Source organism: Octopus bimaculoides, chromosome Z (assembly GCF_046866305.1).
Source record: "Octopus bimaculoides isolate indiv1 chromosome Z, ASM4686630v1, whole genome shotgun sequence".
Lineage (NCBI taxonomy): Eukaryota > Metazoa > Mollusca > Cephalopoda > Octopoda > Octopodidae > Octopus > Octopus bimaculoides.
Window position 1 is genome coordinate 6,479,301 of NC_142944.1, and position 16,839 is coordinate 6,496,139.

General features: G+C 33.8%; 1 protein-coding gene across 14 annotated transcripts in view; it reads right to left on the reverse strand.

Moving 5' to 3' along the window:
* Positions 1–1,105: 1,105 nt before the first annotated feature.
* The window catches only part of LOC106869485 (uncharacterized), a 398,751-nt gene continuing 383,017 nt past the window's right edge, over positions 1,106–16,839 (reverse strand). For all 14 annotated transcript variants that reach the window (XM_089365456.1, XM_089365452.1, XM_089365449.1 and 11 more), the window contains 3 exons: positions 8,352–8,437; positions 7,556–7,704; positions 1,106–6,376 (listed from right to left, as the gene is read on the reverse strand). In XM_089365456.1, the coding sequence (XP_089221582.1) occupies positions 6,144–6,376; positions 7,556–7,704; positions 8,352–8,437 (468 nt within the window). In that variant the 3' untranslated portion in view covers positions 1,106–6,143. The remainder of the gene's footprint in view (positions 6,377–7,555; positions 7,705–8,351; positions 8,438–16,839) is intronic.

Genomic DNA, 16,839 nt, shown 5'->3' on the forward strand with positions numbered 1-16,839 from the left:
AACAGGAACTGATTTCTTTGCCAAAGAGCAAAAAACACAATTTGTCAGTAACAAAGAGCAAAAAATCAGCGGACAGTGACAAAATGTGTAGATGATATCTACAGACATGTACTACACAGGATACAGCACATTGTATGGTGGAACATTTTAATAATTTCTGGTTTTGTAAGATAATGTTTTATATATATATATATATATATATATATATATATATATATATATATATTATATATCAACATGAAAAAAACAAAACATATTGTGTATACCACAGAAGGATTTAGATTTACCAATTCTTTATAACTGCTTAATAAAGATCAGAAATAACATCCAAGGAATATTAAAATCATTTACTGAACATATTCTTTAGATCAGATTTAGTTTTTTTTTTTTTGTTTTTCTCTTTATAAATATTTCCATTTGGAGCAAAGTTAAATACCATATGTATACAAATTTGTATTATATTTAACCACTTGTTTAAATGTATATTCTTAGTAGGAATATACAATTAAAAAGTACACTCTTCCAAACTGAGTTACCATTTTCGCCTTATGTATATACATGCAATGCGAAAACTGGAAACCACTTTCATCATATATGTCCTCAAGTGTGTATGTATATGTATATATATATCTATATCTCTTTCTATATATATATACACACACACACACTTGTATACTTTACACCAAAACACCTGGTGCAAATTACAGTCAAGTGCATTTCACAATTCAGTGAAATGAATTCGGGATTAACAGTATATTGGTTAAAAAAAAATGTCAGCAAACACAAGGAATATAGACAATTCCCCCATTTCCTTTGAGAGTATCTATAATACACTACTTCCTAAGCTTTGTCTGTGTATATACATACATACATACATACATACATATATATATATGTGTGTGTGTGTGTGTGTGTGTGTGTGTGTGTGTGTGTGTGTATAAAATGAAACAGCCAACTGTAAACAAAATAGTACATGGTGACAGGATTTACCACAAGAAGAAAAATGAGGTATGACAAAAAATATATAGCGCAAAAAAAAAAAAACAACAAAAAGCAAAACTTAAAAATAATTGCTTGTTTGGAATTTTATAAATAAGGAAAGCTGCAGATTAAGACTTTATTAAACTTCAGTAAATTTAAATATATATAGCATTAACAAAGATAATCGAAGAAATAATTCAAGACAGATGCATTTTTTTGTGGGTTTTTTTTTTCTTAAAAAGAAAAAAGAAATAATTGTTTAACCCTACATTTTTTTTTACGTCTAAATTATTTAGATTAATAAATATCAATTACTTGAGAAAAGTTTTCAATCTATCAATTTTATCTTCCTTTGCTTTTTGGTTAAAACAATATTTGGGGAAAAATTTAATCTTTGTATGTTGTTTCAAGTACCACAAATGAAACAGACAGACAGAAGTGTGTGCGTGTGTATGTTTATAAGCGTGCACCAGAATGAAGCTTGGCACAAAAACGGAATTGTAATAGAAGTTTTTCCAAATATTCTACCTGCATATTTAATCAAAAAACCCAAATTTAGGATTAAAACGTACATGTAAAAAAAAAAAATTAATAAATAATTCCATTTAAATCACAGATATATTATTTGGCAATTAATAATAACTTCTAACAAAACGTGCAGAGGGCAACCCTGAACTTGTTGATTGATACTTTATTTTATCAACACAGAAAAGAGAAAATGTAAAGCTGACCAAGTTAGGATGTGAATTTAGAATGTAGAAAGTGGGAACAAATACCACAAGGCATATTGTCTTACACTCTAATGATTTTGCCAATCTGTTGCCTCTTATATAAAAATAATAATAAAACTCAGTTTAGCACAGCTCCAGAAAACCGTGTTATTAGGACAGCTAGGATATTTAGGAGGGTTCTTGAAATCTAAGGTTACTTGTTGTAGCCCACTGTTAGGAATTTTTCTTTTCCAACAGTCCAATCTGTGTATATGAATAATAATAATAAAAATAAATAGTTTCAAATTTTGGCACAAGACCATCAATTTCGGGGGAGGGGGGGGTAAGTTAATTACATCGACCCCAGTGTTCAGCTGATACTTATTTCATCGATCCCCAAAAGGACGAAAGGCAAAATCGACCTCAGTGAAATTTTAACTCAAAATGTAAAAGCAGGTGAAATGTTGCTTAGCATTTTGCCGGGCATTCTAACAATTCTGCCAGCTCACTACCTGTATGATGATGATGATGATGATGGTTTCTATAATATAGGCACAAAATCACAAATTAATCAAATTGATCCCCAGCACTTGACTGGTCCTTTATTAAGGCATAAAGGGTAAAGTTAACCTTGGCAGGTTTTGAACTCAGAATGTAAAGAACTCAAACAGACACTGCAAGGTATTTGACTGGATGCTTTAACAATTCTGCCAATCCACCAATAATTACTGTAATATTCACTTCTAACATGGATATGAAAGCTGGGAAGAGGAGAAACAAAAACGTGGTGTTCATCATGTCATTCTCATGGAGCATTAACAAAGAGAGAAAAAAAAATTCTAAAGAGAAATTCCATTTCACATGTGATCCACAAATGTTTCTGAAAATATCTTGCTTCATACCTTTACAAGGTGGTTTTAGGTCACGTTAGTATTTATATTAAAAAATGTCATTTTTCAATCTTCCTTTATTGTAAACCATTTACACTGAAAGCAAATGCTTTGGCTTTGATATCTTATAATTTAAGCTTAAGGACAACAATTTAGTGGGGGTGAGATGTTAGCTGATTACACTGATCGCCACCCCCTGGGATAAAAGGCAAAACAGACTTCGATGGGATTTGAACTCAAAGAGCTAAAAGACACACCATGACATTTTGTCTGACCCTTTAACAATTCTGCCAATCTACCATCCTTAATAACTGCCTCAAAATAAAGGCACAAGGCCAGAAAATTTGGGGCAGGGGGTACAGATGACAAACTGACTCTAGTACTTGACTGCTACTTTATTTCATTGACCCTCAAAGGACAAAAGGCAAAGTTGACCTTAGTTTGTTTTGAACTCAAAATGTGAAGAACTGGAAGAAATGCTGCAAGGCATGTTCAAATTATTTTAAACAGCTCAACACTAATAATAATAATTCTCAGCAATGAGGATCCACACACCTGGATAAAAAAGAGGCTTAAGATCTACAAAGTCTGCCTATAATTATTATATGCAACAGCATGAAGACTCTGAAGAAGTGCACTGAATCCTTACCAAGCAGATGGGCTGGTAACATCAAGACCAACCAACATAAGAAGTGATATACTCCAAAGACCACTCGTTATCACTACTGATGTTCTGCCTTGTGCTAGCACCCCTCTGCAGTCTACTAAACAGCAGTTCTGTGGATACGACTCACAGAATGGTAAAGTGAACCATCTGCTCATACAGTGGCGACCTTAAGATGTCAAGGGAGATAACCAGCCGACAGGTCTTGTGGCTACCATTAAGATCTTCAGTAATGATACCAAAATAGATCTGGGAATTAAGAAGTATGCTTAAAATACTTTAAAAAAGACAAAAAAAAAGGGGGAAGGCTGACTAAAATTGCAAACCTTGATGACACTGTGCTCAAGGAGCTAGCTAAAGTAAGGTGGCATGTGCAAGGCTATATTCAAGTGAATGAAGGAGGCAACATACAATATGCAGTTATGTAAGAAAAGACCCAAAGGGAGCACTACAGCACTACAGGAGATTATGTATGGAAGTAAAAAAAGTGAACTAAACATGGCTAACAGATTTAAACACTCTAGTATTACTTGTGACATACAGCTTGAGCATCAACAGGCAACTAAACAACATCATGAGATTTGAACTCAAAACCTAAAGAGTTGAAATTAATTGCTGCAATAATAAATTACCATTTGATGTCCAGGTTGTTCTGCCAAAATAGAAGACACTGTAAAGGTGTACAATACATCAAAAGATTGCATTTTTTTTTTCTTAAAGGGAAAACAAAGTAATTTTACTTTTTTCAGCATACAAGACCTAGGATATGAAATGTAACAGATTTCTAGAACTAAATGTTACATTTTATATGGTAATTAGCTGAAATTTGTGGGTTTTAGTAGTCATGGAGAAATGTATAATTTCTCCATGGCTACTGACTCCAATATTTTACTGCTTTACCTGCATATAAAACACAAAAATGTTTCTCTGGCTGGAGTGAAAAGACAAGAGTCATTTATGTTCTAAATGCTACAAAAATAAACAGAACCTCAAATATACTATATTCTCTGTTGTACAGCGAGTGCTGTGGCCTAACTTCAATTTCTTTCCAAGGGAAATGCCAGCTGTTAGAGTGTTAACTCAGGAAGGTTTGTCTGTCATCCATAATAACTTCATTGAAAATTTGAGGTGTCTTCCCCACCATATCCCTGAAGTTAAACAAAATGAGTGATTAACTTCACGGTATTTATTAGTTCTTCCAACCGAAACGAAATATGACTTATCTCCACAGATTAGAAATAAGTCATCAAACTGTTGGACCCTGAAATGACTCTCTGCATTGATTTGTACATTGCAAATAAATAACTAGAGAGAGAGAGAGAGAGAGAAAGAGAAAGCAAATGTATTGTATCTTTACAGTGACTATATTTTTGTTTGCTTGTCATGAATTGTATTATATACAAACAAACACATAGATATATAATATGTAATACATGAGGTGAGGCTGATATGACTGTGTGGAATTTGAGGCAGGATCTTACAAGCTGGATGCTCTTCCTGTTACCAACTATTATTTTCAAACAATATTTCTTCTCCCCACCCTCTCTAGGTCTTAAAAGCATATTGTCCAATCATAATATCAGAAAAGAATGTCAACATCACCACTACTTTACTCAACATTATTTATGTAGGTTTCCTAGGTTATTAAATTTAGCAGCTTATCCAGTCTGCCAAATGGCCTTTACCAAGGCATGAGCACATCAGTGATCATCATCATTTAACATTGTTTTTTTTTTTTCATGTTGGCATGGGCTGGATGGTTTGACAGGAATCAGAAAGGCCAGCAGCCACAAGGTTTCATAGCCTGTTTTGGCATGGTTTCTCCAGCTTGATAATCTTTCTGAAGCCAACCACTTTTAGTTCTACCAAAGTTAAAACTCATCAAATGTGGTGCCAATGAAATAAAAACCCCAAACACATTAAATGCCAATGCATCATTACTAAACGACACAAGTTGAGAATAGCAAAACACAACAAACTTATTCAACAAAAATTAAACAGCCGCCAACTTATTTATCAGGCAATCAATTAGCAATAATTACATTGGGAATCATCAATCTACCATGGACAATCTGTCATTGTACTATATATATATATGGACATCATCATTTTCTGTTTAGAATTAACCCTACAAGAGAATGTTGCTTTGCTGTGAGTTTCCCTTGTGGATAAGCCTTGTAATCCATTTAGAATTAATTAACCCACAAACCTACCTAATATAGGCTATATAATTATCATTCAAACTGCAACAGTTATAACAAATTTAAACTATTAATATTGCTTAAAATATTCAGAAAACCCCCCAAAAAACTGTTGACTTTGGATGGGAGCATAATTGGTATTTGTTTCTAATTAAACTAGAGGAACACTTCATATTGTTAAACGGACTATGGTGCATTGTGGCTCACATCACACACACTGGTCTGATTCTGTTTCAATTGTACCAAAAGCAAGAATATCTATAAAATCTGCAGTCTACTCAAAATATGGAACACCTGAAATATAACAATTTAAAAAAAAAAAATCTCTTGAAATACTAATCTGAATGTATAAATAAATATCTAACACAGACAAGAAAGAATGAAGGAAGAAGAAGAAGAAGAAGAAAATGAAACAGTTAAAAAAAGAAGACATAAAACAAATAAAATAAATTACTATTAATAAACGTTGGCTGTAGTTTGCAAATGAAAATATAAAATCAAATCCATTTTAAATAAATTATTAACAGAAATACATTAATTGATGACGTTAATGCAAATTAAAGGCAGTGAATGTAAAAATGAACGGATCACAAATCTGAAACATTAAATTTTACATGCACACACCATACATACGTATATATATATATATATATATATATATATATATAGCCTGGGTATCTTAACTAAGAGAAAGTCTCTAGAATAGCTCTTCTTCTGTTAAGCCAATGGCATGACATGTTGAACTGTTTCCTTGTGGCTGCCTTTGCTTCTTTTTCCACATTTTGTCTTCTGGATTGTCGATTGGTTGGAAGCCTGCAATCTCTGTTCGTATCCTTTCTATTTCCTGCAGATAAAGCTGTTTTTCACGCTGGGTAAGGCCATCAGAATCAATTCCATTATCTTTGTCTGGGAAGAGCACCCGATCGATAACTAAGAATTAAAATTTGAAAAAAAAAAAGAGAAAAAGAATTTAAATTTAAAAGGTGACATGCTGCCACTTCAGTATTTAACATAATAATAATAATAATTCTTTCTGCACTAGATACAAGCCCTAAGATTTGTTGAGAGAAGGGGCTAGTCAACTACATCGACCCCAGTACCCAACGGATTCTTATTTCATTAAAACTGCAAAGAATGAAAGGCAAAATCAACGTCAGTGGGATTTGAACTCGGAATGCAAATAACTAGGAGAAATGCTTTTTGTTCAATGCGCTAATGATTCTACCAGCTCGTTTGCCATAGTAATTATAAAAGTCAGAAGGAATCCGTGGGGGGAGGGGGGGGGCAATCAATGAGAGAGAGAAAGATGAACATGTGTGTGTGTGTCACTACGTGACAGTGAAGCAGTTACACATACAAACGTCCTCAACCTCATCCAAAGGAAGGTCATGTGACATGTTATAAAGTCGTCACTAGCAAACGGTGCAATCTCCATTCCAGAGATGTGCTGCTGTCTCTTCTCTTTGCTTTATCTACAACTACGACTGTGGTTTCTACCCCAGGGAGATGACAGATCTTATATTACTTCCACTCACGCATTCTCTATCTTGTGGCATGCAGGAATACACATCACCTGTTATGGCTATATAGGTGCAGGTGTGGGCACACGGTAAGAAGTTCATTTCCCAACCAGATGGTTCCAGGTTCAGTCCCACTGTGTGGCACCTTGGGCAAGGGTCTTCTAATATAACTTTGGGCCAACTAAAGCCATGTGAGTGGATTTGATAAGACACAAACTTAAAGAAGCCTGTCATGCGTGTGTGTGTCCCCGTCCATCCATGTCCTTGTCTCCTAGTGCTTAACAACTATTGCTGATTTGCTTATGTCCCTGTAACTTAGCAGTTTGGCAAAAAAAAAAAAAAAAGACAATAAGTACCAAACTTTAAGAAAAAAAAGACACTGGGGTCAATTTGTTTAAACCTTTGAAGGTGGTGCCCCAGCATGGCCACAGTCCAATGAATGAAACAGATGTGTACAGAATAAAACTAGAATATTTCCTTCAGTGTACACTAATAAAAATAAATTCTCATTGGAATAATATAAAGAAGAATATTTTAAGATAACCATTATAAAATGGTTTCTGTAACAATGCAATAAAACAGAACTTACCATGAATACGGTGTTCTATTTTCCTTAATATACAAAGAATCGCTGCAAGTTCTTGGTTAGCACTTTTCCAAGCCGGCATTTCACTAGACGATGGATCAGTTAAATAATCATCCACGGGAGATGGTGTCTGACTGACTTTATTACTTTCTCTGTTTGATGCATACATAATTAAGAAATAATTAAGAATAATTGTACATAATTAAAAGAATATATATATATATATATATATATATATATATATATATATATATATATTATATTAGCCATATTAACAGTACTGATTTCTAACAAAGCCAAAAAGCCATAAATTGTGAAGAAGTGAGATAGTTTATTATGTCAACTTTAATATTTGACAATTCTGGAAGGATGGAAGGCAAGGGTGGTCCCAGAAAAAATTGGGAGAGAAAAAAAAAAAAAAAAGCAGGAAGAATTGCCACAAGACATTTTGTCTAAATTCTCTAATGATTAATTATTGCCATCATCATCCACTATTTTAACATTTATTTTTCCAGGCCTGAATGGGTCATACACTATTCATTGAGGTAGATGAGGGTTGGCAATAGGAAGGGGACCCAATCATAAGAAATCTTCTTGTGGCCATCATCATCAAACGTCCGCCTTCCATGCTAGCATGGGTGGGACAGTTTCACAAGTAACAAATATACAACAAAGCCATTAAATGGATATGTGTGTGAGTGTCACTCAATCACACTTTGAAATCTGATGGCAATTTTCTCTCATCATTTAAACTGAATTAAGAAGTTGAGAAAGAAATATATAAACAAAAACAACAAACCTCAATTTTTGAATAGTCCTATCTGTAGCAGTTTTCAGTTTCAACGACAGTTGATAAATAGAGGAAATAATAATATTGTCATATGACTGTAAAAAAAAGAGAGAAGACCGTATAATAATAATAGTTCAAGATGTAGAAACATTACAATTCCTTTATTAGGAAGAAAAAAAAAAAAAGAGAAACAATTTGCTTAAAAATATGACAAAACGAGTGCAAGAGTCATTAAGAAAATCTTAACTCCTCCTTTGTATTAATTTTTCAGAAAGAATATGACAAAAAAAAAAAAAAAAAAATTAAGAGAAATAATGTAAAAAATTTTGTAAGGGCTGTCAATGTTTAGGGGGAAAAAAAATACTGACCTTTTATTTCCCTAACTAACACCTACCTATTTTATATATATATATATACACACCAGAGTAAGCACATAAATGCGAAACAAGGTGGAAAAAATAGTACTCGAATACCAGAGGTAGAGTAATATGCTTTATTAATAAAGCTGCAAAGACATCACAAAAACTGTTACTCAGAGTTTCATGCTCCTGTTCATTGGACAGTTTTGGTTCTCATCCAAAACTGGTTGACGAATGGGAAAGTCAAACTCAGTTTTATGTGATGTTTTTACAACATTTATAATATAGTATATACTATATATATATATATATATATATAGTATATTCTACTTCAAGTTCAACTGTTAAGATTTATTTCATATCTCTCAACAAGTTTCTAAATTGTTATGTACATAATATATAAATCTTCTATATATTGTAGTCACATCAACCCTCTAAAACTCAAATGTTTCATCTTTCTCCTCTTATTCTCCCCTGCATCACTGCCATCACCCCACCCACAAAAAAAAAAAAAAAAAAAAAAGACATTTGAAATTATTTTACGGTTTGAACTTATTGATCCATCAAAGATCAAACATGGGCTCCCTGATATACAACAGTAATGGCACTAGCAACATTGATTAGTGATTACTGAAACTGGTACACCTTTGTAGTAGTAGCATGGGGCCATGCACTGTAAAAGTGTGTCACTGCATCCACCATTTGTTGGTGATACCCTTCTACTCCTGGCAGATAACACCTCAACACCACTCAGGCATCAACCCTCCAACCCAGGGGTCTGTTTGGGTAGTCGTTGCTGGCGAGGGTTTTACAAGGTTGGGCTACAAACAGTACTTTAACAATTTCAACTGAAGTAAAGGTGTTAAGAGGATTTGTTGGAACCAGTAGTCACTCAATGCTCAGGAATCATGGATTAGCTGCCAAGGAGAGAAAAGAAAATTACTAGAAAATTATTGGAAGCTGCTGAGTAAACAAGCCATTACACTTGGTTCAAGAAAGAGAGGATGTACAGTGTAGCAAGAACAAGCATGGTGGATAACAGGAACATTTAGCCCCCGAGTTGTTACATCTGAATTTCATCAACTGCATTAGTGGTGGTGGCCCCAGGTAGTGCTGGTGTTACAGTAGAAGAGGTCGAGACACCTACAGAGCTGCTGCTTCTATTGCCTCATGAGACAATGATTCCTACATTGACACAGATTACAGCAGTACTTGCAATAATAAAGTGTTCATTCTAAATAAACACGCATACATCAAGGTTTCTTTCTTTAAACACACACACAAAAAAAAAAAAGGTATCTTGCATAAAGCGTGACAAAAGGTATTTACTAAGAATTGATGTTGATAAGACCTGATAAATCAGATAGATATGTGAAGTGAATTTGAGGAAAATTTTGAATGTTACATGGTTCAAGAAAGTTCCTTAATATCAGAGATTGGCAGTGTTATTTCAAAGATTTGTTAGGTTTTGTAAGAGTAGATTGTTCTGCTGACCCAAAACGGATCACTATTATTTTGTAGAATTACATGCGATTGTATAAGACTGTTAATATGTTCTGATAAACTACAACTACCGTGGTTTAAATATGTAACAGATTCCTTGCACTTATCTAGCTCTTCTGTATATAATTTCACTTCTAATTAACATCTAAAATTAATACTTGATATGTAAGTAAATATTTAACATTTTTTTTTTTTTTTTTCAATTTGTCAAACCAGGAAAAAGGGATGGTATCCATAGCCTTTACAAGCCTCCCAAGACTTAATGTTTTAAGTTGAAATCTGCAGTAAAGATAAAAGCAGGGAGAGAATTCCGGAGATCCAACAGTGTGGGAAGGAAGTATTGGGTGTGGTGGTCAGTGCAGGGTTTTAATGTGCTGGACACAACATGGATGTAGCAAGAAGAGATAAGTGAATCACAAGCCCGCTCCAAGGGACAAAGGCCAATGTATACAGCAGTAGAAAAGACAGAGACAAGACAGCATGTCTGTGGGGCAGGAGCTGGAGTGCGCCATTGAGTGACTTGATACCAATCAGTTGGAGGGTCAGAAAATCTAGATGTGATTTAGGATGTCTGTCCTGTCTCAGGTGTGACAGCAACACTCCATTGGATGCTTTACCTGAGCTTTGTGCAGTACCAAGAATTGTTGGGGCAGCTGAAGTACCTCCTGGCCTTGAAGAGAAGTGCTAGTGTTTGAAATGTGGTTGCAGCCCACAAGATAGAAAATCAGCACTCCTTGACATAATAAATGAATGAAGTCTAGAAATGGTAAGGAGATTTGCATGGTGGCCATGGTCAAGAGCTTTCCTGATGTCAACGGTAACAACAGCACTTTCACTAAATTTCTTAAGAGTGAGAGCCCTCTAGGAAATGTCACAGAAAAGTAAGACATCTGCAAATCTGACATTAAAGAAGCTATAATGGTAGATAATATTGTATAAGGACAATAATGCTTCTTTTTTTTGTCTTTTTAATGTTTTGGCTCAAGGACAAAAGCCCTCCATTTAGAGAGAAGGAAAAAGAGGCAAAGCATATAACAATAATCATTTCTAATATAGGCACAAATATGCAAATTTCAGGGAAGTAGTTAATCAATTTAATCAACCCCAGTACTAGATTGCTACCAAGGACAAAAGGCAAAGTTCACCTTGGCAGAGGTTAAGCCAGGTATGTAAGGTGCAGGATCAAATACTGCAAGGCACCTTTGTCCAATGTGCAAACAATTCTACTACTACTACCACCACCACTACAAATAAATACACCATCAAATTAACATAAAATTATTGTAACTCACTTCTGGGCACTGATTTCCAGGAAAGTAAATAATATATGGCACTGCATTGGTTATAATGATAAGGGTTCCAGTTTATCCAATCAACGGAACAGCCTGCTCGTGAAATTAACGTGCAAGTGGCTGAGCACTCCACAGACACGTGTACCCTTAACGTAGTTCTCGGGGATATTCAGCGTGACACAGTGTGACAAGGCTGACCCTTTGAAATACAGGTACAACAGAAACAGGAAGTAAGAGTGAGAGAAAGTTGTGGTGAAAGAGTACAGCAGGGTTCGCCACCATCCCTTGCGGGAGCCTCATGGAGTTTTGGATGTTTTCGCTCAATAAACACTCACAACGCCCGGTCTGGGAATCGAAACCCCGATCCTATGACCACAAGTCCATTGCACCTCCACAAAGGAAATAATAATTATAAAACGACAATACTGACAACACAAAACTATAACAATTAAACCTACTGCTGATTATTTAGTTAATTCTTCAGTAATTAATTACTCAGTCAATGTTTCCAGTAGTACCTCTAGCTGAACTCGTTTAGTAGCACTAATTCACCCTCTTCTTACTGGCCTCATTATTGTCTCACTTCAAAGAACCCATTCTTAAACACTAATCTATTAATGTCCCTTTTTATTCAGGATATTTTCCTCACTAGGAAAAACTTAACACCACCCACTCCATTTTCCTATCACCAGCTTAGATGCCTGAGAAGTGAAAGAGGGGTATTGGGGACCCGTTATTGGAAACTGAATTAACCTGAAACTAATGTGAGGCTTTGTAATTCACAATGCCAAAATAAATGTCTTTAGAAGGAAGATCATGTGAAACAATTAGTTAAATGGTTAAATAGTCAACCAACTGATGAATAATAATAATAGAGAAATGAAACAGAACTAGTGTGTGTGTTTATTTTGGCATAACGACCCTCCCAAGGCATAACAAAATACTCAACACATGAATTCAATTCAGTTATCTTACAAACCAAATACAGCACTGAAACTACCTAATTAATCATTCTACAATCAAAGCCAATAAACTAACCCTTCATTATGGAACAACAACCAGCAAACCTGTTATCTAACACAACTGCTTAAAAACAAATCAGTAAGTCTTTGCACATTTATTCTCATTTGAGGTAGTGTAAATCTTCGAGTATAGTCCGCAGGGGATTTTTAGGGGGCTGTACCTCTGAAAAACCTACACACCCCTTCTCTAACTTGAGTCAAGGAAGTCTATATAATGTCTTTAGCTTGTAAACGTCCCTTATTATTATTGTATATATAACATAATGCAAACACGTAGCTTTTTTGTCCACTTTGTTTGCAGAAAATAAAGAAATAACAGTAATAACGTCAGTGAAAAATAAATATAGCTTAAGGTATTTTTGCACCCGACATCACAAAATGCGCCTGAATAAACATTGCCGGACAGCAAATAGATACTCAGACATTGCTTAGAAAATATTTCTCATTTTTAACCTCGTATATAGTACGCACTAGAAATTTTGACCTTTAAATTTTGGGAAAAAAGTGCAGATTATACTCAAGGATTTACGGTATTATGTTACTAAACACTTTTGTTTTTGCTTGTCTGTCTGTTTGTTTTAACTTTTCAAACAAGGACATCACTGACGCCTTCATGTTAACAATACCATCCTGCAGCGAGCACTGCGAGACGATGCTGTCAATACATTGAATATTACTCCACTTGCTTAAAACAGAAATGTCAGTTTCTTCTAAGTGAAGCACAGGCCACAAAATTCAGGGGAAGAAACAGCTAGCTGAATTGACTTTAAGTACTTGACATTATTTCATTAAACCCAAGAAGAAAACATCTTTAGCAAGATTTGAACCTAGAATGTAAATATACACACCTAAGCTATTTTGACTGAACTACTTACAGCATAGCCAATTTACTGCCTCATGACATAAAAATATTGCAAAGACATTGTGTTAGTGAAGGAAAGTATTGTTAATATTTTGTGATGGATGTGGTGATGATGATGACGGAGGTGGTGATGATGGTGATGATATTGAATGATTCAGAGAGTCTTGACACTTCTTAGAAATGATAGAATAGTTTACAAAATAAGTATGATTAAATCAAAACCTCTTGAAAAATAGGTTTTTTTTTTTATAAGTATTCTATAGGACCCCTTTGTATTAAATGAGAGCAACAGTTATTTGTGAGTGTAAGGGTTTTGAAAGAAGATATTTAGACATCCCTATTATTTCCCTTGATAAGAAAGTCGTTAGTTCAGCAACAAGAAACAGCCCAGGATTAGATGGCGTGATAATTAAAACAAGGAAACTACACGTTCATAATGAAGACGAAAAAAAAAAAAGGGAAAAACAAAGTCAATAAATTCATTTTATACACAATTGGACATTTATAATTAAATCATTGCGAAAGACTTATCTTTTTATAAAGAAAAAAGTGCAAGGAAAAATCCCCGCAAAATATCTGCGGTTGTTGTGGTGTGTAAGATAAACACATGCAAATGATGCAAAACTATATATATTGTAGTATATACATGACAAAATACATCAGACAATATAATAAATATATGGAAAACCATAATAATAAAGTATATATTTAAATTTTTTGTATCAATCATGAAATTACTTTAACCCTTTATCATTTAAACTGGCCATTTCCAGCCAAATATTCTATCTGTTTTAAGTTCAAACTGACCAGATCTGGCCTCTTACAGCTACAATATCATTCTACCAATAAATAACCACATCATTGAAATCTCAAAGCTATGAGATAATGCATGATTAATTCAAAACAATGTGAATAAATAAGTGCTACATTTGACAACATAATCTGAATGCGGAAGGGTTAAATAATTAGTCCTAAATATTTTATACTGTCACCAGTTTCGTTTCTTTAACATGTTATCCCAAAACAAAACATTCAGAATCTATATAGTAAAAGAATTTAAACACATTTCTTCATTTTATTAAGTTTTCTCAAGCGCTTATCTGATTTATATCCTACAGAGTATTTGAACAATCAATTCAAAGGAATGCAAAAGAATATCTGTTTCTCAACTGAGAAACAGATTAGAATGGCTGTTATCACCAGTATTTATCTAGGAATTTTTAATTAGCTTCTGGTATATCTTAACAGATATACTGTAGGAAAACAACAAAACTGCTGTTCTTGAGAAAGCTTCTCATATAGATATATAGTGCATTTTATACATCTGCATGATAAGCTTTCAATTGTATATCTATGTTAAGCAAGATATACAGGATGCTATTCTAAACCATTACTGCTTCTATTGCTAATAATGAATTTTAAATTCTATTTTTGATTAACTACGAGTATGTGTGTGCATATATACATACAGATATTTAAAATGAATAGAACTATTACTACTAAATAATAATAATAATAATAAATAATAATAATAACTGCAACAATAATAAACCAGTTTTAAAAAACAGACTGGCTGTTTTAAGCAAAAGAAACTAACAGTAAAATCCATAAAAGTGAAAAAAACGAAAATTTGAATGAAGATAAAAGTAAGCATAGCCTCAAAACAGACAGAAAATGTAACATGAAAAGTTAATCAACATGATAATTGATAATGAAAAAAGAAAAGAAAAATCATTTAGGAATAAAATTAGCTACAACAACAACAACAACAACAAGGAAAGCTTTACATAATCAGCACATTGAAACATCTAAAAATAGATCAGTGCAGTGATTGATTTTGAGCGATAACTGCTGAAAACGTAAAGCAAGAGACTCCAAAGTACACTCAAGTGGAAATTTCACAAAAAGCCAATAAATTACACACACACACACACACACACACACACGCTATATATATATATGTGTGTGTGTGTGTGTGTGTGTGTGTGTGTGTGTAATGCACACATACACACATTTGCTTGAACACACAAAAGAATTATCCAGCAATAGAAAAAATACAACAACACAACAAAAACGAAAACAGTTTGACAAAATTTGCTCTTCACAGAAACAACAAAAGATTTGGCAGAGTGAGAGGGGAGGGAGGAAATAATGCCTTAATTCTTTGAGAGCAGGGTCCTCCCTCTAACATGAAGAATTGTCCAGAATAATTGCAGGAAGAAAATCAGAATACTCATGTGTTTATGTGCAGGAATTAATTAATGTAACATTGAAATTATAATTGGTTCATAATATATAAGAATAACTTGAAGAATAGAATTGTTTGTCTGTTGGGGTTTTTTGGGTTTTTTTCCTCTAACTTATTGTAATGAAAAGTAGAGTTCAAGTTCACATGTGGTCCCTGTTGCTGTGACATTGATGTTGGCTTAGCATTGTATGTGGTCAGGATTCATGAGGGACATGGTGAGCTTGTTGGCCAGAACTGGCTCAACCTGCCCTGGGTGAATGTTGCCCTGTGTACGAATGTAAGTAACTTACTGTAATCAACTAAAAATCTTCCCCAACCGATTCTATAATAACAAACAAAGAAAAAAAAAAAGGGGGTCGTTTACAATTAAAAATTAATCTTTCAGAAATCAGGGGAAATTGTGATTCCTTTTGTAAAGATCAAATAATTCTGAACCATTTTTACAATGAAGGAACATGTGTACTAATAATAAAAAGAAAGGGGAAAAAAAGTGTGGGTTCCAGACGTTAGAGCTTGGATAGCATTAACTTTTTCTGAAGAAATGGTTTGCTTTCATCTGAAAATTCAACCTCACATTCAACTGGTAACAATTCTATCAAACCCAAAAGGATGAAAGGCAAAGTTGACCTCAGCAGAATATGAACTTAGAATGCAGCTAGGCATTTTGTTTGATGTGCTAATAATAATAATAACAATAATAATTAATAATTGTTTCTTACATAGACACAAAGCCACAAATTTGTGGATAAGGGGCAGTTGATTACATTGACCCCAGTACTTCACTGGTACTTTATTTTATTAACACCCCAGAAAGAGACAAAGCAAAGTCCATCCATGCAAGATTTTAACCCAAGAGTATATAGGGACATAACTTAATACAAGGCATTTCATCTGACACTCAGGATGTCTAGCTAGTCATTGCCCTACTAATAGTAACAATAATCCTTTCTTTCTTAGCCACAAGAGTCATAAGAATAGTAATAATAATAATGCAGCCAGGATATATATATATATATATATATATATATATATATATATATATATATATATATTTCATTTTTGGATTTGGTTTGTAAGATTCTTTATGTGAGTTCGTGTGTTGAAGCATATTCTGTTGTGTCTGGGGAGAGTCATTTTCTTTTGGTGCCTTATAATTTAACACACTCACCAGTAAAATTACCACTTATTTCTTTTTTATTTTACTAAAATTT